We start from the raw sequence: 23,985 nt of genomic DNA, 5'->3' as shown, positions 1-23,985 counted from the left end.
TGCCTACTCTGCCATTCCATTAGATCAGGAATGAATTTCCACTAGAGTTAAAGAATCAGGGTAGACGTTTGTCAATGGCACACTAATCATTTGGCTGAACATTAAGATGAACACATAATTTACGTTGCCGCTTCTGTGCAGTGTTGCTGAACGTGCTGATTTTTCAACGAAACATTAAACCAATGCCATATATACACTCTTACTGGATTATTAAAAAACACATGAAATGCCATATACACATTCTCACTGGATTATTGAAAAAACACATGAAATGTTTTTCTGACCAATATTTTTTTTCATCACTTACCACTAGAAAATCCAGGCTACTTTGGTCATTTACATCTTTGTATTTGAAGATCATGTTGTTTGGAGAATGACTGTTCATCACAATTGTACTTCAAAATTCCTTAAGGCAATCAAATTTGTGATGCTAGATTCTGTGAAAGCCACTACAGAAATACAAGTCCTTCTTTAATAGCTACAGGATGTGTGAGCAAACGAGGACTGATAATGACTGCCTTATGGATGCAATCCCAGAAGCAGCACCACGATTTTGGTTATAGCTTATAATAGTTGTAATTTGATAGGTCTATCTATCTGGGAAAGGACAGCATCATCCTCCACCAATCCTGTGGAACTGTCAACAGAACAGCAAATGAGGAAAAAGAGAACTTTAAAGCAGATTATCTCTCAGTCACATAAGTCACATTGCATAAGAAACAGGAGAATGAAATCTAATTTTTCAAGAGGAATATGAACATAAAATTGGAAGGATATGTTGAACTGTGAAGGTAGAGAAGCCAATGTCTCTTTTATAATTGTGCTTTTTTGTTCTGAATACCATATTTACAAAGTCTATGTTTATGTTCATAAAATAGAGCACAGATGGAGGCCATTTGGTCATCCTGTCTATTTTAAAGAGTAGACAGTTAGTCACAAATTTTATCCAATAATAGTTCAAAGTAAGTTTATTATCCACGTATGCATGTCACCATATAATACTCAAAAGCCATAGTCATGATCATTAGACTGTATTCTATACATTTTGCAAGGCACTTACTGGCTAACGCACAGGGACCTTGCTCCGGGAGCAGTGGGCGAGAGGGAGACTGTCACACATAGACACCTTCCTCTGGCAGCAGCGCTTGTGAGGGTGAACGCCTGCTCACCTTCTGCTCTTGCCTTGATGATTTCAGTCTTCCTCGATGCTTTAGTTGCCAAGATCGGTGAGCAATGAAGTCAATCATGGGCTTGTGTCCCATCTCCTGGCTTCTTGGCCTCGAGGCTGCACACCGCCCTCGGAAACAGATAAGCTCCAGATTGCTCAATCAACCCGAAAACACACAACCAAAATGCAGATCATGAGCTCCATTCATAGCAGAACCACGTTTGAAAGAAAAAGACAATGTAAAAGAAGTGAAAAAAGTTGGCCTTGGTCACTTTGTTCTCTGGCGCCATCTTCTTCTGAATCAGATCAATTGATATTAAGGCTCTGAATTCTCACAAAGGCTGTTGCCAGATGTTCCTAGTTCTTGGTTCACAGGATACATTGAGGACAGATTTTATAATGTAAGGCAATGTTTCCAAAATAAAACTGTGATTCTTTTGCCTTCATAAAGAAAAGTGATATTAAAATGTGAATGACTTGCAAGCAATTTAATCAATTCTGGAATGTACACAGTCATACTACTGTAAACACTCTCTCAACTAAGATAAACAAATGTCTTAAGTTAAAAATCCAAGCTTTAACTTTGAAAAAATATTTCCAGATAACAATAAAGCAGTATTAATTTATACTTCCAAAACTGTATTTTGGCTGCCACAAAGATATGCTCTATTTCAGGACAGTATTTGTCAAAACTATAAGTCAACAAATTTTCAGACAACAATGATCTCAATACTCAAGAGCAAATTACCCTCTGTGATTAAATGTAAAGCCAACAAATACTGTGTAGACTATCACAAATTTTGATGCAATTGTCAAATTATGCAGTTAGTTCATCGCCCATTTGTTAGTCTTGAATACAAAGTCCAACAAAGTGTTTTGGAAAAATAAAGCCACATTAATCCCTTTTGCTGATGAAAAATGCTCGTCTCTCAGGAGGAATAAACTTTAGGTGTGAAATGTATTAAATGATACCACACATTTCATAAATGCATTTATAAGCTGTATTATTTTAAGCTACTGGGGTATTGGCAGTCACTTTTTACCAACAAATTACCAACTAGTCTTCCTCTTATATCATAAAACTTACTATCATACTAATGATAGTTATTCATTCGGCTCATGAAAATTGTTTGGCTCCTTTGTCTGGACAGGAAAGGATAAATCAGGGAAGAAACCTCATTATTTTTGAAGACTGCCCCATAACATTCTCACTTAAAGTACACAGGGAAATACTGATCAGCTTGTAGGTACTAATTGGTTGCACACAAGTGGTTAAAAATGCTCTAGAATCCCAACACACACTTATTAATTATTGCCCATTATCTAACAATAAATGGCAGAACTAATTACTACTGTAGACCAACTAGCCAAACTTAAATCATACCTCTGCAGTTTTTATCATTGCAACTAAATCCATTTGGAATTAGACAACAACTTCCATTCGCATTTTAATACAAATAAAATAGGATTATCCAACACTTATGTTGCATGGATTGGGGAGCATGCCTTACGAAAACAAGTTGAGTGAACTCGGCCTTTTCTCCTTGGAGCGACGGGGGATGAGAGGTGACCTGATAGAGGTGTATAAGATGATGAGAGGCATTGATCGTGTAGTCAGAGGCTTTTTCCCAGGGATGAAATGGTTGCCACAGGAGGGCACAGGTTTAAGGTTCTGGGGAGTAGGTACAGAGGAGATGTCAGGGATAGGCTTTTTACTCAGAGAGTGGTGAGTGCGTGGAATGGGCTGCCCGCAACATTGGTGGAGGCGGATTTGATAGGGTCTTTTAGGAGACTTTTGGATAGGTACATGGAGCTTAGAGTAATAGAGGGCTATGGGTAACCCTAGCAATTTCTAAGGTAGGGACATGTTTGGCACAACTTTGTGGGCCGAAAGACCTGTATTGTGCTGCAGGTTTTCTACGTTTCTACCTACAGATACAATAAGTTTTCTGCTACAATTGAAATTGTTGCTTGGGTTCAGCTGTATTATTATGCATCAGGTTGCACAATGATGCAAAATGAGCAGTATCAGTGCTCCATCTTTCCACCAAACAAGGAGAAGCCACCAAGCAGCTAATAATCAAGAAGGATGGGAATCTATACTTGTAGTGAATATCTTTCTACTCAAGCTAACTTCATATTTGAAAGGCCTTTAATTGGGTGATCGGAATATGATTTATTTATACAGAGGTTCTCATGAAAGGGTTATCATCTTAAAATTGAGAGAGTAGAGAAGATGATTATTTGAACACAATGGTGGCTGCAACAACATCCAATGCAGCTTTAAGATAATTGCTACTGAATAAGTTTCCAAGATGCTGGGATACTGTTTACTTTAGTAGTCCTTGTGGATCCGAAAAAACAGGGGTTCTCTCAACAGGTTCATCAAGGAAGTGGTCAGCTTTCACCACTCCCAGCTATTTGCTTCAGTGCTGCAAGTTTAGAGAGCTTTCAGTATCAAGTAGTAATTCCATTTCACAGACAAAAGATTTGTTAAGGAGATGTAAAATAGATTCAAGCTGATTCCCCCTTCTCCAGCCCTGTATTCCTTTGACCAATCAACTTCCTTGCTCTTTACTTCACCCTTCCCACTTTCACCTATGACCTTGTGCTTCCTCCTCCCCTCCCCCACCCTCTAATCTTACTCATCTCTTTTCTCCTGTCCCGATGAAGGATCTTGGCCTGAAACGTTGACTCTTCTCTTTTCCATAGATGCTGCCTTGCAAACCGACAAATACAATGGATTCTGATTCATTGGGATATCGGTTAATTGGGGCATCCGTATGTTTGGGACAGCTCTTAAAGAATAAAAACTAAATCAATAAAATAGCTGGGAATCCCTTCTTTTATTTGAGATGGTAAGGTGCTTAATTGTGGCAGGAGACTGTAGCCCAACGGTTTCTAACTAGCATCGGTCAGGTGCACTTGCATGGCGGTCAGACACTACACCAAGCTTTGAGCAATCAGTTTTTACATAGCATGTTTGTGTTCAAAAAGCAGTGATTTGTGTCAGTGATAGTTGGTGACAGGTAAGGAGTAAAACAATTCAGAACTGTTTTGTACACTGCGGTTTCAAGCATTCAGGCTTGGAGATGCCAGAAATGGTCAGGAGTGAAAATGAAACGATTTCACTACTTCAACAAGTTAGGACTACAAAGGCATCAACAGCCATCTTGAATGTTACATCTAAAGCATTGTATGAAGATTATCTGCACTAGGTGTCTGCTTTGACTTTGTTCATTTACAGTCAACCACATCCCTCCATCGATAACTATTAGGAACTAATACAGTTTTATAGCACGTAGAGGCATTGGTAGTGTTTCAATTTGTTCTGTATTTCATTTACATGCATAACTCATTACTCAGTTAAATGTTTGTTTATCTTTTTATACCACTTAACTACTTCCATAAAACTTTGGCAAATTGCGGCAGCTGCTTAACTGGGCCAAAATGTACTGGTCTCTATGTGTCCTAATTAACTTAAATCCACCGTTGTTGTAATAAAACCATCAGATTGAATAATGTCCTTCAGAGAAAGAAATAAGCCACCCTTATCTGATCTGGATCAGAAAGGTGAAAAAGTGCTGAAAAGTACAGCAAGACTTGGAAAATGGATCATATGCAGGAGAAATGGCATGTAGAACTTGAATGATCCCTGTACCAAATAATGCCCATCTCCTACTCATAAGATTCCATCCACTTGGTTTTGGCATTAAATTACCCGCAAATCTTTCTACAACCAATCATTAACCATAAGACTATAAGACATAGGAGCAGAATTTGGCCTTTTGGCCCATCGAGTCTGTTCTGCCATTCAATCATGGTTGATTTATTACCTCTCTCAACCCCATTCTCCTGCCTTCTCCCTGTAACCTTTGAAGCCCTTGCTAATCAAGAACTTATCAACCTTTGATTTAAATACACCCAATGATTTAGACCCCACAGCTGACTGTGACAAAGAATTCCATATTCGTCACCCTCTGCTAAAGAAATTCCTCCTCCGATCTGTTCTAAAGGCACGTCCCTCTATTCTGAAGCTTCCCCACTATAAGAAACATCCTTTCCACATCCATTCAGTCAATAGGTTTCAATGAGATTCTCCCTTCATTCTTCTAAACTCCAACGAGTACAGGCCCAGAGCCATCACACATTAACCCTTTTAGATTCACAGGAGCTCCTCTGCAAGGGCAACAATGGCTGGTTTTGCCAACAATTCCCACATTCAGTGAATGAATAAATAAAAAGTCAAGTACAGTCTATTAAGCTTCTCCTGCCAGAAAGTTCAGCAGAAGTCGTTAGACCGAGCCCGCTTGGATTTTACAGAAGAATTTGAATTGGTTTCAAGTACTAATTTGCTGAATAGGCCAAGTCAATAAACTACACATAAAGTCACTGAGACATTGTTATAAGAGCTAGATATATGGTCTAGTTGGCTCACTGAGATGAAAATATACCTTTCATCAACTTGTGTCAGAACTATATGGAAAAAATATCAAACAACAGATTCACTTTCCCATAACAATTGTGCCACACAAATGACTACACCAGTTTCTGGTTGAGTGAAGAATTTATGTAGTCAACAGTCATTCAAGTAGAATTATCATAGCTGGCAAAAATAAATAGTGACTGAATAATCCACATCATAGATGAATGTTTTCATTAATTGTACTTTTAGATCTAGCTACATTTAAACAAGCTATGGAACACAAAATAACAGAAAACAGATGAATGAAAAAAACAATTACATTTCTTTTGAATTGTAAGTATTCATAGGGAATCCATCATCAAAATGACTCTTAAACGATATTGATTTATCTTTAATACTTTGCTTCTTGTCTTTATTGTTCAGAACTGCAAACAAGGGTTAATGTGTAAATAATACGTGAGCCAATTCACTAAGCTCTGAGATCAGGCATGGCAGCTGCAAAAGTCTTCCCACATGCAGGAAAATAGAGGAAACACAATAAGGAAGCCTTAGAGAGTAGTTATCATACAACCAACATCCAAAATAAATGTTCTGATCATTTAATCGTGCTATGTAAAAGCCTGCTGTGCACATATTGGCTGCCACTTTTGCTGCATTTCAGTCGTGACTATAGTTCAAAAGCAATTGGTTTAGGACACCCAAGATATTTGAAAGGCATAAAATAATTATAATACCCTCTTTATTAAAATGCAAACATACTAATGTACAAGCTAGTAATATTTGTGGTGAATGCTTGATCTTCCCATTCCATCTTAGTGGGTTCTTCTGAAAGTATCACCAGTGATTGCCCAACTTCTTTAGAAATTTGCAAAGACTCAGATGACCATCTAAAACTTTGACACACTTCTCTAGATTAGTGGTGGAGAGTATACTGACTGTTTGCCTCATGGCCTAGTATGGAAACACCAATGCACTTGTACAGAGAAGCCTATAAGAAGTAGTGGATCTACTAGTGGCCTAGTCCATCACTGGTCAAGCCCTTTCCACTACTGAGCAGGTCTATATGGAGCGCTGGTGCAGGAAAGCAGCAACCATTATCAAGGATGGCCACCATCCAAGCCACTCTCTCTTCTCTCTACTGCTATCAGGAAGGTGGTACAGGAGTTTCAGGACCCACATCACCAGGTTCAGGAACAGTTATTAGACCTCAAGCATCAGGTTCTTCAACCAGAGGGAATAACTTGACTCAACTTCACTCTCCCCATCACTGAATTCTTCCCACAAGCAATGGACTCACCTTCAAGGTCCTTTCATCTCATCCTCTCAATAATTATTGCTTATTTATTATTATTATTTCTTTTGTTATCTGTAAGATTCAAAATTAAGATGTGCGTTTCTGACAGGTCCGGGTTAAAGTCAAAGGACAACTGTGATTTAATTATGTCTGGGTTAAAGTCTGTAAACAAGTGTGATCTAATTATGAATGCAGAAGCCTTGACAAAATTAACTGTTTGTGGAATCATTGAAGTCCTGAGATATGGACTATTGTTTTACAGAAACGTGTAAAAAAACAACTCCAAATATGGAATGGGATAAGACTATGTACCTCCCGAGTCAGGGAGGAGGGGTGGTAAGGAAGAAGGATAAAACCTGCTGCCCTGTAAGGTTCAGGGTTCCCTTCTCTGAAGGGGCCCAGCTCTGCGGGGTGCCTGCAGGTGAATTCCTGGGCGATCGCAGGAATACAGGTTCCGGAATTGGACAGGAGTGACCGAGCTAGGTGGGTCACATTCAAATTAAATTCCTGCAGAGACGTAGTGCACGAGAATTGTGGAATTACGGGGTGCCTGCGGGTGGATTGGAACCGAGCAAGTCCTCGAGATGGGGAATAAGGGGTCTAAGAGAGAAAAGGGTAAAGGAAATCCAGGCGCCAATGATGAAAAATACCCCGGGGTACCCCCTGATAGTCCGTTGGGACGGATGTTAGAAAATTGGGATTATGGGAGGCGAAAAGGGAAGTCAAAGAAAAAATGATACAGTACTGTGAATTCTGGTCCCGCCAGCCGATCCAAGGGTCGGCTGTGTGATGGCCTAAGTTCGGGTCTAGCGAGGATTGGGTACAACAAGCCCTTAATCTGTACGTGAATTCAAAACCTAACGTTAAACCCAAAGAAAGTGATTATGCCCTATGCTGGTTACCAACGACAAATAGTTATAAATTGAAAACGATAAATGAAGGGGGACAGAAAAAGAATACATGGGAGGTGCTCGACCACCTGCCGCCCCATATGTGCCCCCTACCGCTCCGCAAATCGAAGACCCTGAGACGGAGGTTGGCCAACAGCTGATTCGTGTTGAATTTGTATCGAAAGCATGGCCAGAAAAAAAAAACTGGAAAAACTAGAAGATTGGAATACTAAACCCTTAAGTGAACTACTTAGGGAGGCACAGAAAGTGTTTGTAAGAAGGGATGAAGAGAAGCAGAAGACGGCAAGGATAATGGTCCAGACAGTGCGACAAGTAACCGCAGATAGTAGAGAGAGAGACGGGGACCATGGTTGGATCGAGGTAGTAGCCAGGAGCAAGGAGGAGGGCTAAGGAAGGCTTTAAGATATTTTCACTGCAACGAAGAAGGACACTTCAGGCGCGAGTGCCCCAGATACCGACGGGAAGTGCGCTCGTACGCTATGATGGAAGATGAAGACTAGGGAGGTCGGGGGTTCCACCCCTTGGGGATGAATTATCGGCAGGAACCCCTGGTAAATTTAAAAGTAGGTCCCCAAGGGTCAGATACAACCTTTATGGTAGATTCGGGTGCCGAAAGATCTAGCGTAATCCAGATACCTCCCGGCGCCCGAACCGGAACAAAGGTAATGGGAGTATCCGGTATTGGAGGCAAAATAATACAAGTACCTGTTATAGAAAACGTGAAAATTGAACATGAGGATAGGGTAACGGGACAGGACCTACTTTTGTTACCCTCTGCGAGATTCAACCTGCTCGGGCGGGATCTGCAAGTCAGGCTAGGCATCGGGACTGTGCCCAGGAACGGGAAGATAATGGTACAGCTGTTTGCCCTCAGGGAAGAAGACGATAGGAAAATAAGCCCGGAGGTATGGTACCAGGAAGGGAACCGGGGGGGTTTGAACGTCCCCCCTTGCAAATCTCACTATTACCTAACAGTTCGCCAGTACGGAGAAAACAGTACCCTATTTCAATGGAAGGAAGAAAAGGGCTGCAGCCGGTGATTGAAGGACTGATCGCTGACGGACTACTGGAGGAATGTATGTCACCGTATAATACCCCAATACTCCCGGTGCTAAAGCCAGATGGGACTTATCGGATGGTACAAGACCTGCGGGGCCTAAATGCAGTAGTCCAAACCCAATACCCGGTAGTGCCCAACCCTTACACACTGATGAGTAAGATCTCCCCTGACCATGAATGGTTCAGTGTAATAGATCTAAAAGATGCCTGCTGGAGTTGCCCGCTAGAAGAGAGCAGTCGTGACATGTTTGCGTTCGAATGGGAAAATCCTACGACGGGGCGGAAAAGACAACTCCGGTGGACGGTCCTGCCACAGGGGTTCACCGAATCACCTAACCTATTTGGGCAGGTCTTGGAGCAAGTACTAGCAGAATTCCAATGTGCTCCAGAGAGCCAACTGCTACAGTATGTGGACGATCTATTACTATCCAGGCCAACACAGGAAGGGGTGCAGGAAGACACCATCAGACTACTGAACTTCCTGGGGAAGCAGGGGCTACGGGTCTCAAAGAAAAAGTTACAATTTGTAGAAAAGGAAGTAAGGTATCTGGGACACTGGGTCAGTAAAGGACAGCGATGCATTACCCCAGAAAGGATAGCTGGAATAACGGGAATGTCACTACCACGTACCAAGAAGGAGATACGCACCAGTTAATTTGCGATGCACTTGATATCGAATGGAAGTACCATACCCCGTGGCATCCCCAGAGTTCGGGAAGAGTAGAACGAATGAACAGCACCCTAAAGGCACAACTGACCAAGTTGATGTTAGAAACCAAACTACCATGGACTAAGTGTCTCCCTATTGCCCTTTTAAGAATACGAACAGCGCCCCGCAAGGACATAGGAATATCCCCATATGAGATGTTGTTCGGACTCCCGTATTGGAATAAGGTGGAAGGGTATCCCACGCTACAAGGGGGTGATATCTTTGTAAGGGACTATTTACTGGCACTATCTCGTTCCTTTGCAGAACTACGGAAAAAGGGTCTCTTGGCCCAGACTCCGCCGCTCGACTTTGCTTTACATCAGATCGTGCCTGGAGATTGGGTTCTGGTAAGGACCTGGAAGCCGGAGAAGTTACAGCCACAGTGGGAAGGCCCTTTCCAGGTCCTGCTAACAACAGAGGCGGCTGTACGGACAAAAGAAAAAGGGTGGACACACGCATCCAGGGTAAAAGGACCGGTGAAGCCCGAAAGCCGCACTGAGTGGACCTGTGTTCCCGGTGAAGAACCGATGGTGGTGAGGCTAAAAAGGCAGCAAAAATGAACTCTATGTGGACTGTAACATTATTGACTGTAATATATTTGATTCTATATGTCGGGGAAATTGAAGGGAAATGTGACAAGTGCAGAACCGTGGTACGAGTGGGGCAGAGGGTGTTCCCAGGATCATTTGTATCCCACTCGCATGTGAATGATCGATGCTATGACCTAAGCAAGAGAGAAACATGTTGGGAGAATAGTAAACCTTATTACCAAGTCTATAATAAAGGATACATGGGACAGGGGGGGACCATGAGAAGTCTCAGCTGTCCCAGGAAAGACCGGAGTTCTTCCTCCTGCATCAGGAGGGTGACCGGAAGCTGGGAATTAAGCTGTTTGATTCATTAAGGAGAGAAACACGGGAGATAAAGGTGGGCGAGTGGGGTGATGAGTGGCCACCGGCTCGCATCATTGAATACTATGGGCCAGTAACCTGGGCCCAGGATGGGTCGTGGGGGTATCGCACTCCTGTCTACATGTTAAACCGAATTATTAGACTGCAGGCGGTGGTGGAAGTGATAACTAATCAAACGGCACTGGCATTGGAGCTGTTGGCAAAACAGCAGAGTCAGATGCGAACAGCAATATACCAGAACAGGCTGGCTGTGGATTACCTATTGGCCTCTGAAGGCGGGGTATGTGGGAAGTTCAATCTTACAAACTGTTGCCTTAAGATAGACGACAGTGGAAAGGCCGTGTTAAAAATATCCGACAAAATTCGGAAACTGGCCCACGTGCCAGTACAAACCTGGAGATCCCTGGGGAACATGAGTTGACTAGACGGGCTACTGGGAGGTAGTTGGTGGCGCACCGCTCTCCTAGTAGCAGGCGGGGGTCTAATGATTCTCTTACTTTTGCCGTGTTTGATTCCTTGTATACGAACACTGATCAGGCGCAGTATATTCCAACTCCAGGCAGTAGCGATACCCCATCATGGGACAAACGAGCTAAAACTTATGCTATTAAAGAAGAAAGTGGGCCCCCTGGGAGTGAGAGAAATGCTAGCTGAAACGCACATCTTAAAAAGAAAAAGGGTGGTATTGTAAGATTCAAAATTAAGATGTGCGTTTCTGACAGGTCCGGGTTAAAGTCAAAGGACAACTGTGATTTAATTATGTCTGGGTTAAAGTCTGTAAACAAGTGTGATCTAATTATGAATGCAGAAGCCTTGACAAAATTAACTGTTTGTGGAATCATTGAAGTCCTGAGATATGGACTATTGTTTTACAGAAACGTGTAAAAAAACAACTCCAAATATGGAATGGGATAAGACTATGTACCTCCCGAGTCAGGGAGGAAGGGTGGTAAGGAAGAAGGATAAAACCTGCTGCCCTGTAAGGTTCAGGGTTCCCTTCTCTGAAGGGGCCCAGCTCTGCAGAACTGTTAATAAACTTTGTTTCCTTGAATTTGTCTTGAAGCCATTATTCGGGAGCATGGCTCGTTTCTGACATTATCCTTTTTGTATTTGCAGCTGGTTAGTGCTTTCTTGCACATTGGTTATTGTCCGTCCTATTGGGTGCGGTCTTTTATTAATTCTAATACTTCTTGTATTTACTGTGATTGCCCTGAAGAAAACGAATCTCATGGTTGTACATAGTGACATATGTACACTTTGATAATAATTTTACTTCGAACTTTGACAAACAATCCTCACAGCAGATGGTCTATCGATACCAGGAACTGCATTATCTGACTAATATTGCCCAATATTTGATCAGATAGCCTTCTGCTCCTTCATTTATATGATTATAACTAACAAATGAAACAGGTGGAAGAAAATTTAGAGCAAGCTTTGTGAATCTTCTGTAATTTCTCTCCAGGGCTTTTTACAACAATATCGTTAAGATTATTACTTTTTTTCAAATTTCAAGAAACTCTAGCACAATGCTAGAGGGTATTAGGAATGGAATACAAGGATTAATATTTATTATTTGATTGAAGTTGCATTTCAGGAAATAAGTGCGTTTTCCCCTTCCCATGAAGCTGTGATTTCAGTGGTAAATGCTCACTGTCAAATGTTCATTTGCTTTTGTTGCCCTTAACTAAAACAGACTTAAGAGATAAACAATCACTGAGTGATCTATAACAAAGAATCAACCCTGAAGGTTTGTAGTGTAGCATCAGCATGTGAAGCACCATGCAGTTAATACAGTACTGAACAATGTTTGGAATAAATTGAAAAGACAGTGAGACAACAAGAAGTCAACAGTGGGTTACCATTTGGTGACAAGTAGACAAAAGATGGTTAAATGATGGGGTCAATCTTTGTTTTAATACAGTTGTCCCTTAATGAAAAGTAGCAGAGGAAACAAAAGGTACCAGCTATTAGCAGTAAATCAACAGAAACATCAGCTTGTTCTCACAATGAATTGATGTGAACATAGTAAAACTTCATTTGCTACTTATTTAGCATAACAGCCAGTGGAATTATTTCTACTTAAAACTATTTCAAATAAAACTGCTAACACTAATCCACATCCTAAAGATGAATTGTTATATTTTATTTTTGTTTGATTACAAACGCTGGCAAGGGTGGAGGCTCTATAGTTACTGATGTAAGCAATTATCATGCTTCCCATTCCTGCTTTAGTTCTTACATCATGATGAAGAGCTAAGTGTTTAAATCCAGCTGCTACACAAGGTAACTGATACAGACACTAGCAAACAAATGCTAATGAGCTGAATCCTGCTGATTCTGTCTCCATGGTCACCATATCCACTCACTCATGGAAAGAAGTGAAACATTTCAAGGGGGCTATGCATCCTGGAAATGGTATTGTTTCGAAGTGGCACAAACTCTGGTAGAGCAGAGAAAAAGCTCTGCCCCAGAAATGTTCTTTAGCCTTTGACAACAAGGAAAGTGCATTTCAGGGCTTTGCCAGTTAGATCATGGAGTCATACAGCACAGAAACAGGCCTATTGCCCTTCTATATTTAGGCTAACCATCAAGATTACATCCCATTTACCAGCAATTGGCCTGTAGCCTTTTATATGTTCATGATTCAAGTGCTCATACAGTAGATGCTACTTAGTGATGTGACAGTACCTACTTCTATCAGCAACACAGGCAGTTCAACCCAGTTACAAACAATCTTCTGGGTGTAAAAGTCTTTCATTGAATTCCCTCCAAATTTATTAACACCTACCCCAAAATTAGGGCCTTTGGTTGTAATAATACTTCTTTGGGGAAAAGTCATTAAATAATAACATATGAAAGAGGCAATGGAAAAAAGCTTGTCTCATTATTAGATAATAATTCCACAAAAAGATAAAAATTCCTTTGGGGAAAAAAGTAATACAGATTTAGAAGCTAAGAACATGTTAAATAGAAGCTGAAGTAAGTCATTAAGCCTGTTCAACCACTAGTGTAAGATTTTCTGTATCAGTGCCATTTTTCAGCTCTACTTGGAAAGTGAATTCTGGAGTTTCACACACATTGAGTAGAACAATTTCTCCTTATCTTAGTCACAAATGGCACATCCCTCATTTTCAAGCAGAGTCTTTGATCTTAAATGCCTCAAATAGGGGAGATAAACATCCTGCATCCAGTCTGATAATCCCTTTATTAATTTTCTAAGTTTAATTGAGATATTTTCTCATTCTTCTAAACTTCAGAAACCACAATACCAATCCACGAAATTCTCATTCTGCAAACTGTAACTTGGCTGTCCTCCCTCTACGGCAAATGCACTGTTAGTTAGGAAAAGAGTCCAAAACTATATACGAACTGTACTCTAGGAGTGGTTGAAATTGCAGTAAGACTTCCAACCTCCTAAATAAAATTCTTACGTAGTAAGGGTCAATATATTATTTACCATCCTTAACACTTCTTACACTGCCTGACTTCTTCCCTTTTAACAGCAATACCATCTCTTGCCATTTAAGATGCCCCATTTCACTATTTTGAACACCAAAATGAGTGAACTCATACTTTCTAACATTATTTTCAATCCATCAAATTGTTGTCCACTCACTCAGCATGTTCATGTCCTCCTGAAGCCTAGTACTGACAATCACAGCCAGTTCAGTACTGTCAGCTAACTTGAATACTTACATCCTGTTTTCTCAAGACAAATCAGTGACAAAGATCACACATACAGTGGCATGCAAAGTTTGGTCACCCTGGTCAAAATTTCTGTTACTGTGAATAGGTAAGCGAGTAAAAGATGACTTGATCTCCAAAAGGCATAAAGTTAAAGATGACATATTTCTTTAATATTTTAAGCAAGATTACTTTTTTATTTCTATCTTTTACGGTTTCAAAATAACAAAAAAGGAAAAGGGCCCGAAGCAAAAGTTTGGGCACACTGCCTGGTCAGTACTTAGTAACATCCGCTTTGGCAAGTATCACAGCTTGAAAATGCTTTCTGAAGCCAGCTAAGAGTCTTTCAATTCTTGTTTGGGGGATTTTCGCCCATTCTTCCTTGCAAAAGGCTTCTAGTTCTGTGAGATTCTTGGGCCATCTTGCATACACTGCTCTTCTGAGGTCTATCCACAGATTTTCCATGATGTTTAGGTCGGGGGACTGTGAGGACCATGGCAAAACATTCAGTTTGCACGTCTTGAGGTAGTCCATTGTGGATTTTGAGGTGTGTTTAGGATCATTATCCTGTTGTAGAAGCTGTCCTCTTTTCATCTTCAGCTTTTTTACAGACGGTGTGATGTTTGCTTCCAGAATTTGCTGGTATTTAATTGAATTCATTCTTCCTTCTAACAGTGAAATGTTCCCTGTGCCACTGGCTGCAACACAAGCCCAAAGCATGATCGATCCACCCCCATGTTTAACAGTTGGAGAGGTGTTCTTTTCATGAAATTCTGCACCCTTTTTTCTCCAAGCATACCTTTGCTCATTGCAGCCAAAAAGTTCTATTTTAACTTCATCAGTCCACAGGACTTGTTCCCAAAATGCATCAGGCTTGTATAGATGGTCCTTTGCAAACTTCTGACGCTGAATTTTGTGGTGAGGACGCAGGAAAGGTTTTCTTCTGATGACTCTTCCACGAAGGTTATATTTGTGCAGGTGTCACTGCACAGTAGAACAGTGCACCACTACTCCAGAGTCTGCTAAATCTTCTTGCAGTCAAATGGGGGTTTTGATTTGCCTCTCTAGCAATCCTACAAGCAGTTCTCTCAGAAAGTTTTCTTGGTCTTCCAGACCTCAACTTGACCTCCACCGTTCCTGTTAACTGCCATTTCTTAATTACATTACGAACTGAGGAAACGGCTACCTGAAAACACTTTGCTATCTTCTTATAGCCTTCTCCTGCTTTGTGGGCATAATTTATTTTAATTTTCAGAGTGCTAGGCAGCTAGAGGAGCCCATGGCTGCTGATTGTTGGGACAAGGTTTGAGGAGTCCGGGTATTTATAAAGCTTTGAAATTTGCATCACCTGGCCTTTCCTAATGATGAGTGTGAACAAGGCATAGCCTGAACAAGCTAATTAAGGTCTGAGACCTTGGTAAAAGTTATTTGAGAGCTCAAATCTCTTGGGGTGCCCAAACTTTTGCATGATGCTCCGTTCCTTTTTTTTCACTCTAAAATTGTACAAGACAAAAATAATACACTAATCTTGCTTAAAATGTTGAAAAGAATGTTTCATCTTTAACTTTATGGCTTTTAGAGATCAGTTCATCTTTTACTCACTTAACTATTCACAGCAACAGAAATTTTGACCGGGGTGCCCGAACTTCGCATGCCACTGTAGCTATGACTGAAGCACCTATCCCTGTGGTCATAGTAACGTTCCTTTCAGAATTTGCTCACATGCTATAAATTGATGTGCACAGATTTGAAGGCAATAAGTAAACTTAAAAGATATTTTAGATAACCTGCTGATATGCAGCTGCCTAATCCAAACTTAGAGGATACATCTTGATGTTTGAATTTGTTGTGCCAATATCACTTCAATGTATGACAATACTTTAAAAAAATATTTTTTTCTGCAGTCTTGTAAATTGTGGTCCTTTTTTCCTCAAATAATGAGAAATACTTGACACATTTCCACATTGTTACAGAATCATCAGGATCAGTACTCACAGAATGTCTCTGCTAAATATAAATATCAGCCAAACTCTGTTTCTTTTTTTGTACATTGTTGGTACAATTATTATGACGTTCTAACTTTAGCAGCACCCAATGGAATTCAAACCCATATAAACAAGCTGGATGAACTCAGCAGGTCGGGCAGCATTAGTTGAAAATAGCAGTCAATGTTATCGGCCCGAAACGTTGACTGCTCCTTTCAACCGATGCTGCCCCACCTGCTGAGTTCATCCAGCTTGTTTGTACGTGTTTATTTGACCACAGCATCTGCAGTGTACTTTGTGTTTGGAATTCAAACCCACCTGTCATTTCCTGGAGTGCCTGAGATAAATTAGGTTCAGCACACAATGACATCCTCAAGGCTTTTTTGACCTCGCATTCAGCTTTATCTGTTGTGCTGTCCAACTTGTGTTCTCCTACCACAGAGTAGATGAAAACCAACAGAACAAGAACTTCTTCCAGGTTGAAATCAGAGGGGTCCCTTTTCTCATGGGACTTGATTAAGGACAGAAGCTGGGTTAAAACACATGACAAATCGGAATGCTCCAAGGTCTACAAAACAAAAGAAATGAACAATTTTTAATTTCAGTGTAAAACAACTAATTTTTTTCAGAAGGTTTATACAGCATTTCAAACTTCAAAATTTAAAGCAGTTTAACAGAACTATACCTATGAAATGTAGAAAACACTTAAAAAGAAGCACAATGAATGGTTTGGATAAAATGTCATGAAATGACTATAAAAATGCTATACAAGGGCAGGGTTCTTTGCATTAGATAGCCCAATTCTTATATTAGTCAGATTATTTCTCAACTGTTTACTGTAATTCTTAACAACCTCAATTATTAAGTGATATATACTGCAGAGTCTAATATCAAATAATGATCCACTGGATTCAGTGGTGGGTTCACTACTTTTCAATGTTATATATTAATAACCTGGTTGACGAAATTGATGACTTTGCGGCAGATGACAAAGAAATAAGTGGAGGGTCTGGTAGTGTTGAGGAAGCAGGGAGATTGCAGAAGGATTTGGACAGATTGAGAAAATGGGCAAAGAAGAAGCAGATGGAATACAGTGCAGGGAAGTGTATGGTCATGCACCTTAGTAGAAGGAATAAAGGTGTACTCTATTTTCTAAATAGGGAGCATGTTAAGAAATTCGAGGTGCAAAAGGATTTGGGAGTCCTAGTGCAGGATTCCCTAAAGGTTAACTTGCAGGTTGAGTCAGTAGTAAAGAAGGCAGTACAGTGGATTCTGGTTAACTAGGACACATCGGGCCAGTACATTTTGGCCCAATTAAACAGCTGCTCCAGTACCCCAAGTTTCAAAGAAATAGTTTAAAAGGTATATAAAAAAATAAAACTATTTGAGTAACACATTATGTACTTAAATGAAATACAGAACTAATTAGAACTATATAGTACTATAAAAACTATGTATTAGTTCTTAACAGTTATCAGAGGAATTCATTGGAGTACACTGCTGTGTTCTTTTGATTGACTGTAAATGAACAAAATCAGCACAGACATCTAGTACAGATAAGACTACCTTCATACAATGTTTTTGACAACTATTACCTCCAAATCATTTTCATTCTAACATTCAAAATGATGTAGATACCTTCAAATTATTTGTAGTTTCTAACTTGTTAAAAGTAGTGAAATGTTTCATTTTCACTCCCAGTCATTTCTAGCATCTCAAGCTTGAATGTGTGAAACCACAGTGAGCAAAACAACTCTGAATTTCCTTACTGTTTGCTTCTCTCCAGGTATTAATAACAAAAATTGCTGATTTTTGAATACAAACACATGCTACTGATGCCTGTTAGAGACATTTTGGCAAGTCTCCTGGGCCAATTAAGCAGCATAGTATTCCAAATAAACAAAGAGAACCCAGGCTATTTTCTCCATTGGTTTTGGTTCTTTAAGAACTGCCCCATATAAGGGCTACCCTGATTAATCAATGCTTAATTAACACTGTATTAGCATTCATTTCCAGAGGATAAGGATGTAATTCTGAGGCTTTACAATACACTGGTAACACCAGATAGAGAATATTGTGGGCAGTTTTGAGCCCTTTATCTCAGAAAGGATGTGCTGGCACTGAGGAAGGTCCAGAAGATATTTATGAGAATGACCCACGGAATGAAAGGGTGTGTGGAACGTTTTATAGTTCTGGGCCTTACTCATTGGAGTTTAGAAGAATGAGAGGGGATCTCATTGAAACTGACCAAATGTTGAAAGGCCTGGATAGAGTGAATGTGGAGAGTATGTTTCCAATCATGATAGAATCTGGGACCAGACAGCACAGCCTCAGAATAGAACTTCCCTTTATAATTGAGATGAGGAGGAATTTACTTAGCCAGAGTTGGTGAATCTGTGGAATTCATTGCCACAGACAGCTGCTATGAAGGCCAAGTCATAAAGTGGAAGTTATTAAAGAGCATCAGAAGTCACGGGGCGGAAGGATAGAGAATGGGTTTGACAGGGAAAATATATCAACTATCATTGAATGGTTGAGCAGATTCGATCGGCCAATGCCCTAATTCTGCTTGTGTCTTAGGATGTCACTATACAGAACAAGCCACATCCACTGGACACAATGAAATCAGTATGTTCAAAATGTATCTACTTTTGTTTTAGCAACAGAGGTAGATATTTAGCTGGACTGAATATCACATCCATCCACCATACCATTCAATTTTGCAAGTTTCTTCACCTTATCCACCGCACTTAAAACAAATTTTAATTGCCAGAACTTCAATTAAAGCAGCCCTGCTCTCCTCTTCACTCTATATTCAAATTCATCAACATTTTTACCTAGAAATTTGCAGACACCCAGTTGGTCTGCTAAACTACCACTTAACAATAGCACTAAGCTTACTCCATAATTTGGCTCCACTGTCTTCAAATCAGGGAATGCAGTGCAACTAAATAGGGACAAAACACACAAAATGCTGGAGGAAATCAGAAGGCCAGGCAGCATCTGTGGAAAAGAGTACAGTCAACGTTTTGGGCCGAGACCCTTCAGTAGGGTGTGTTTTTTGGGTAGCTTTTTTCTTGGCAAAGAAAGACAGAAAACGCAATCATTATTGCATAACTTTAAGCAATTTATTTCTTCACAGGAAATCAAATTTTAAAAGATAATACAAATTCCACATGCAACTTTGCTCCACAAAGGTAGGAGATGCCCATGGGATCCAGTGGAAGTTGATAAACTGGATTCACAATTGGTTTGGCAATAAGAATCTGGGTGTCTCAGCCCAAAACACAGACTGTACTTTTTTTCATAGATGCTGCCTGGCCTTCTGAGTCCCTCCAGCACTTTATGTGTGCTGCTTGGATTTCCAGCATCTGCAGATTTTCTCTTGTTGATAACGGTAATGGATTGTTTTTGTAATTAGATGCTCACAACTAAAGATTTTCCACAGGGATCTATAGAATATGAAAGCAAGGAAGTAATGACTAGAATATACAAGCACGGATGTAATGTTGAGGCTTCATAAAGCACTGGTGAGGCCTCACTTGGAGTGTTGACAGCAGTTTTTGGGCCCCTTATATAGGAAAAGATGTACTGACATTGGAGAGGCTTCAAAGGTGGTTCACAAAAATGATTCCGAGACTGAAAGGCTTGTCATATGACGAGCATTTGATGGCTCTGGGCCTCATTGAAACTTATTGTATGTTGAAAGGCCTCGATAGAGTGGAGATGGAGAGGATGTTTACAATGGTAAGGGAGTCTAAGCCCAGAGGATACAGCCTCAGAATAGAGGGATGTCCTCTTAGAATGGAAATGAGGAGGAACATCTTTAGCTAGAGGCTGGTGAATCTGTGGAAACTGTTGCCACAGGTAGCTGTGTCAAGTCATTGTGTACATTTAAGGCAGAGATTGATAGATTTCTGATTAGTTAAGGCGTAAAGTGATATGGGGAGAAGGAAGGATATTGGTGCTGAGAGGGAAAATGATGAAATGGCAGAGCAGACTCAATGGGCCAAAAGGCCTAATTCTGCTCCTATATCTTGTGCTGGGACTATTGCTGTTTAGAATATATATGAATGATCTGGATGTATTTCTTTTCTGATTTCTATTTAGAGATACAGGACTGTAACAAGCCCTTTTGGCCCAACAGATATAGGAGGTGTTACCTTTGAGTTTAGAGATAACGTGAATACTGGTGGAATTGTTGATAGCTCAAAGCAGGGAGTCCCATCTTTTTTATGTCACAGAAACATAGAAAACCTACAGCACAATACAGGCCCTTGGGCTCACAATGCTGTGGCAAACATGGCTTTACCTCAGAAATTACCTAGGGTCACCCATAGCCCTCTACTTTTCTGAGCTTCATGTACCAGTCTAGGAGTCTCTTAAAAAACCCTATCCTATCAGTCTCCACCACCGTCACCGGCAGCCCATTCCACACACTCACCACTCTCTGTGTTAAAAACTTACCCCTGATGTCTCCTCTGTACTTTCTTCCAAGCACCTTAAAACTGTACCCTCACATGCTAGCCATTTCAGCCCTGGGAACAAGCCTCTGACTATCCACATGATCAATATCTCTCATTATCTTATACACCTCTATCAGGTCACCTCTCATCCTCCATCACTCCAAGGAGAAAAGGCTGAGTTCACTCAACCTATTCTCATAAGGCATGCTCCCCAATCCAGGCAACATCCTTGTAAATCTCCTCTGCACCCTTTCTGTGGTTTCTATATCTTTCCTGTAGTGAGGCAGCCAGAACTGAGCACAGTACTCCAAGTTGGGTCTGACCAGGGTCCAATATAGATGCAACATTACCTCTCGGCTCCTAAACTCAATCCCACGATTGATGAAGGCCAATGATGCACCACTTGCTTTCTTAACTACAGAGTCAACCTGCATCGCAGCTTTGAGTGTCTTATGGACTCAGACCCCATGATCCCTCTGATCCTCCACACTGCCAAGAGTCTTACCATTAATGCTATATTCTGCCATCATATTCGACCTATCAAAATAAACTACGTCACACTTATCTGGGTTGAACTCCATCTGCCACTTCTCAGCCCAGTTTTGCATCCTATCAATATCCCACCATAAACTCTGACAGCCTTCCACACTATCCACAACACCTCCAACCTTTATATCATCAGCAAATTTACTAACCCATCCCTCCACTTCTTTATTCAGGTCATTTATAAAAATCAGGAAGAGTAGGGGGTCCCAGAACAGATCCTTGAGGTACACCACCGGTGACTGACCTCCATGCAGAATATGACCTGTCTACACCCACTCTTTGCCTTCTGTGGGCAAGCCAGTTCTGGATCCACAAAGCAATGTCCCTTACTTTCTCAATAAACCTTGCATGGGATACCTTATCAAATGCTTTGCTGAAATCCATATACATCACATCTACTGCTCTACCTTCATCATTGTGTTTAGTCAAATCTTCTAAAAATTCTATCAGGCTTGTAAGGCATGACCTGCCTTTCACAAAGCCATGCTGACTATTCCTAATCATATTATGCCTCTCCAATGTACCTATGCAGAACTCCATGCAAATACCCCCTGAACATTTGCCACATTTCTTCCGTACATCTCCCTGAGAACATCTGTTCCCAATTTATGCTTCCAAGTTCCTGCCTCATATTTCCCCTTACTCCAATTAAACGCTTTCCTAACTTGTCTGTTGCTATGGTAAAGGGGATAGAATTGTGATCACTATCTCCAAAATGCTCTCCTACTGAGAGATCTGACACCTGACCAGGTTCATTTCCTAATATCAGATCAAGTACAGCCTCTCCTCTTGTAGTCTTATCTACATATTTGTCAAGAAACCTTCCTGAACACGCCTAACAAACTCCACCCCATCTAAACACCTTGCTCTAGGGACATGCCAATTGATATTTGGGAAATTAAAGTCTCCCACCATGACAACCCTGTCATTATTATACCTTTCCAGAATCTATCTCCCTATCTGCTCCTCAATGTCCCTGTTACTATTGGGTGGTCTATAAAAAACACCCAGTAGAGTTATTGACCCCTTCCTGCTCCTAACTTCTACCCACAGAGACTCTGTAGACAATCCCTCCATGTCTTCCTCCTTTTCTGCAGCCGTGACACTATCTCTGATCAGTAGTGCCATGCCTCTATGTCTTTTGCCTCCCTCCCTGTCCTTTCTGAAACATCTAAAACCCGGCATCTGAAGAACCCATTCCTGCCCCTGAGCCATCGAAGTCTCTGTAATGGCCACAACATCATAGCTCCAAGTACTGATCCACACTCTAAGCTCATCCGCTTTGTTCACAATACTCCTTGCATTAAAATACTGTAGAAACATCTCAAACCATCGGTCTGAGCTCGTCCCTTCTCTATCACCTGCCTATGCTCCCTCTCGCACTGTCTCCAAGCTTTCTCTATTTGTAGCCAACTGCCTCTTCCTCCGTCTCTACTGCTTGGTTCCCACACCCCCAGCAATCCTAGTTTAAACTCTCCCCAGTAGCCTTAGCAAACCTCTCCACCAGGATATTGGTCTCCCTGGGATTCAAGTGCAGCCCGTACTTTTTGTACAGGTCACCCCTGCCCCATGTCATGGATTAATACCATTAAGCAAAGGGTCCATGGATCCCAGGCAGGGAAACCCTGGTCTAAAGGATACGTTTAGCTGCACGGTGATAATAGTACAACACACACAAAATGCTGGAGGAACTCAGCAGGCCAGGCAGCATCTATGGAAAAGAGTAAACAGTCGATGTTTCGGGTGAGACCCTTCATCTGGACTGGAGAAAAAAATGAGAAGTCAGAGTAGCAAGGTGGGGGGAGGGGGAGAGAAGTACAAGGTAGTAGGTGATCAGTGAAACTGGGAGAGGGGGTGAGATGAAGTGAAGAGCTGGGAAATCCATTGGTGAAAGAGATAAAGAGTTGCAGAAGGAGAAATCTGATAGGAGAGGACAGAAGGCCACGGAAGAAACGGAAGGGAGAGGAGCAACAGAGGGAGGTGATCGGCAGGTAAGGGGATAAGGTGAAAGAGGGAAATAAGAATGGGGAATGGCGAAGGAGGGAGGGGACAATTACCGAACAATCGAGAAATCTACGCTCATGCCAGGAGGTTGAAGGCTACACAGATGGAATACCTGCTGAGTTCGTCCAGCATTTTGTGTGTACTGCTTTGATTTTCAGCATCTGCAAATTTTCTTTTGTGGATGATAGTAATGTTATCTGAATATAATTTGTACATTAATGATCTAACAGCTCAGCATACAGTTAATAGAACATATCCTGTAATATCCTCAAAATTCATTTCTTATGCCAAGAAAAGTAACATTGCAGGCCTACACTTACAAAATAAATCTAACAAAGTGACATCCAAAAGGCAACAAGGATTCAGGAAATTGTAAAGAAATTAGTGCAAGGGAAATTTTGGAGCTATACTTGGATTATTTCTTGATTTGGTTCTAATGCTATGGTGTTATACAACATACATAGTGTCCTTCAATCTAGCAACACCAATCAGGAAAAAATAATGCCCCTCTTTGTAGATGAAGCTCCAAATCATTATCAATGTTTTCATTGAAGCATATATGAGATGAGCCTTACACTCAACATTTTCAAGATAAAGGTCCTCTACCAAGTTACCCCTATTGGACCATACTACCCTTTGACATTAAACGCTTATAGTGATACAGTGAAAAATGCAAACCATTTCCCATATTTTAGGAAAATACCTCTTGGCAATGGCAGACATCAAATATGTCACTCACTGCCACCACTTTCAATTCACCAGAAGTTTATTGACTGCCGAAAAGCGTATATGAAAATCAGTATCTCAGACCAAAAATAA

At 40.9% G+C, this 23,985-nt stretch overlaps 1 protein-coding gene across 2 annotated transcripts in view; it reads right to left on the bottom strand.

The window, feature by feature from the left end:
• scfd2 (sec1 family domain containing 2) overlaps window positions 1-23,985 on the bottom strand; it is a 259,523-nt gene that overhangs the window by 127,373 nt on the left and 108,165 nt on the right. For both annotated transcript variants that reach the window (XM_073064670.1, XM_073064671.1), the window contains exon 5: window positions 16,469-16,718. In XM_073064670.1, the coding sequence (XP_072920771.1) occupies window positions 16,469-16,718 (250 nt within the window). The remainder of the gene's footprint in view (window positions 1-16,468; window positions 16,719-23,985) is intronic.

Source organism: Hemitrygon akajei, chromosome 13, assembly GCF_048418815.1.
Source record: "Hemitrygon akajei chromosome 13, sHemAka1.3, whole genome shotgun sequence".
Classification (NCBI taxonomy): Eukaryota; Metazoa; Chordata; class Chondrichthyes; order Myliobatiformes; family Dasyatidae; genus Hemitrygon; species Hemitrygon akajei.
Note: the sequence above shows the minus strand (reverse complement) of the source record. Positions and strands in the feature narration are given on the sequence as shown.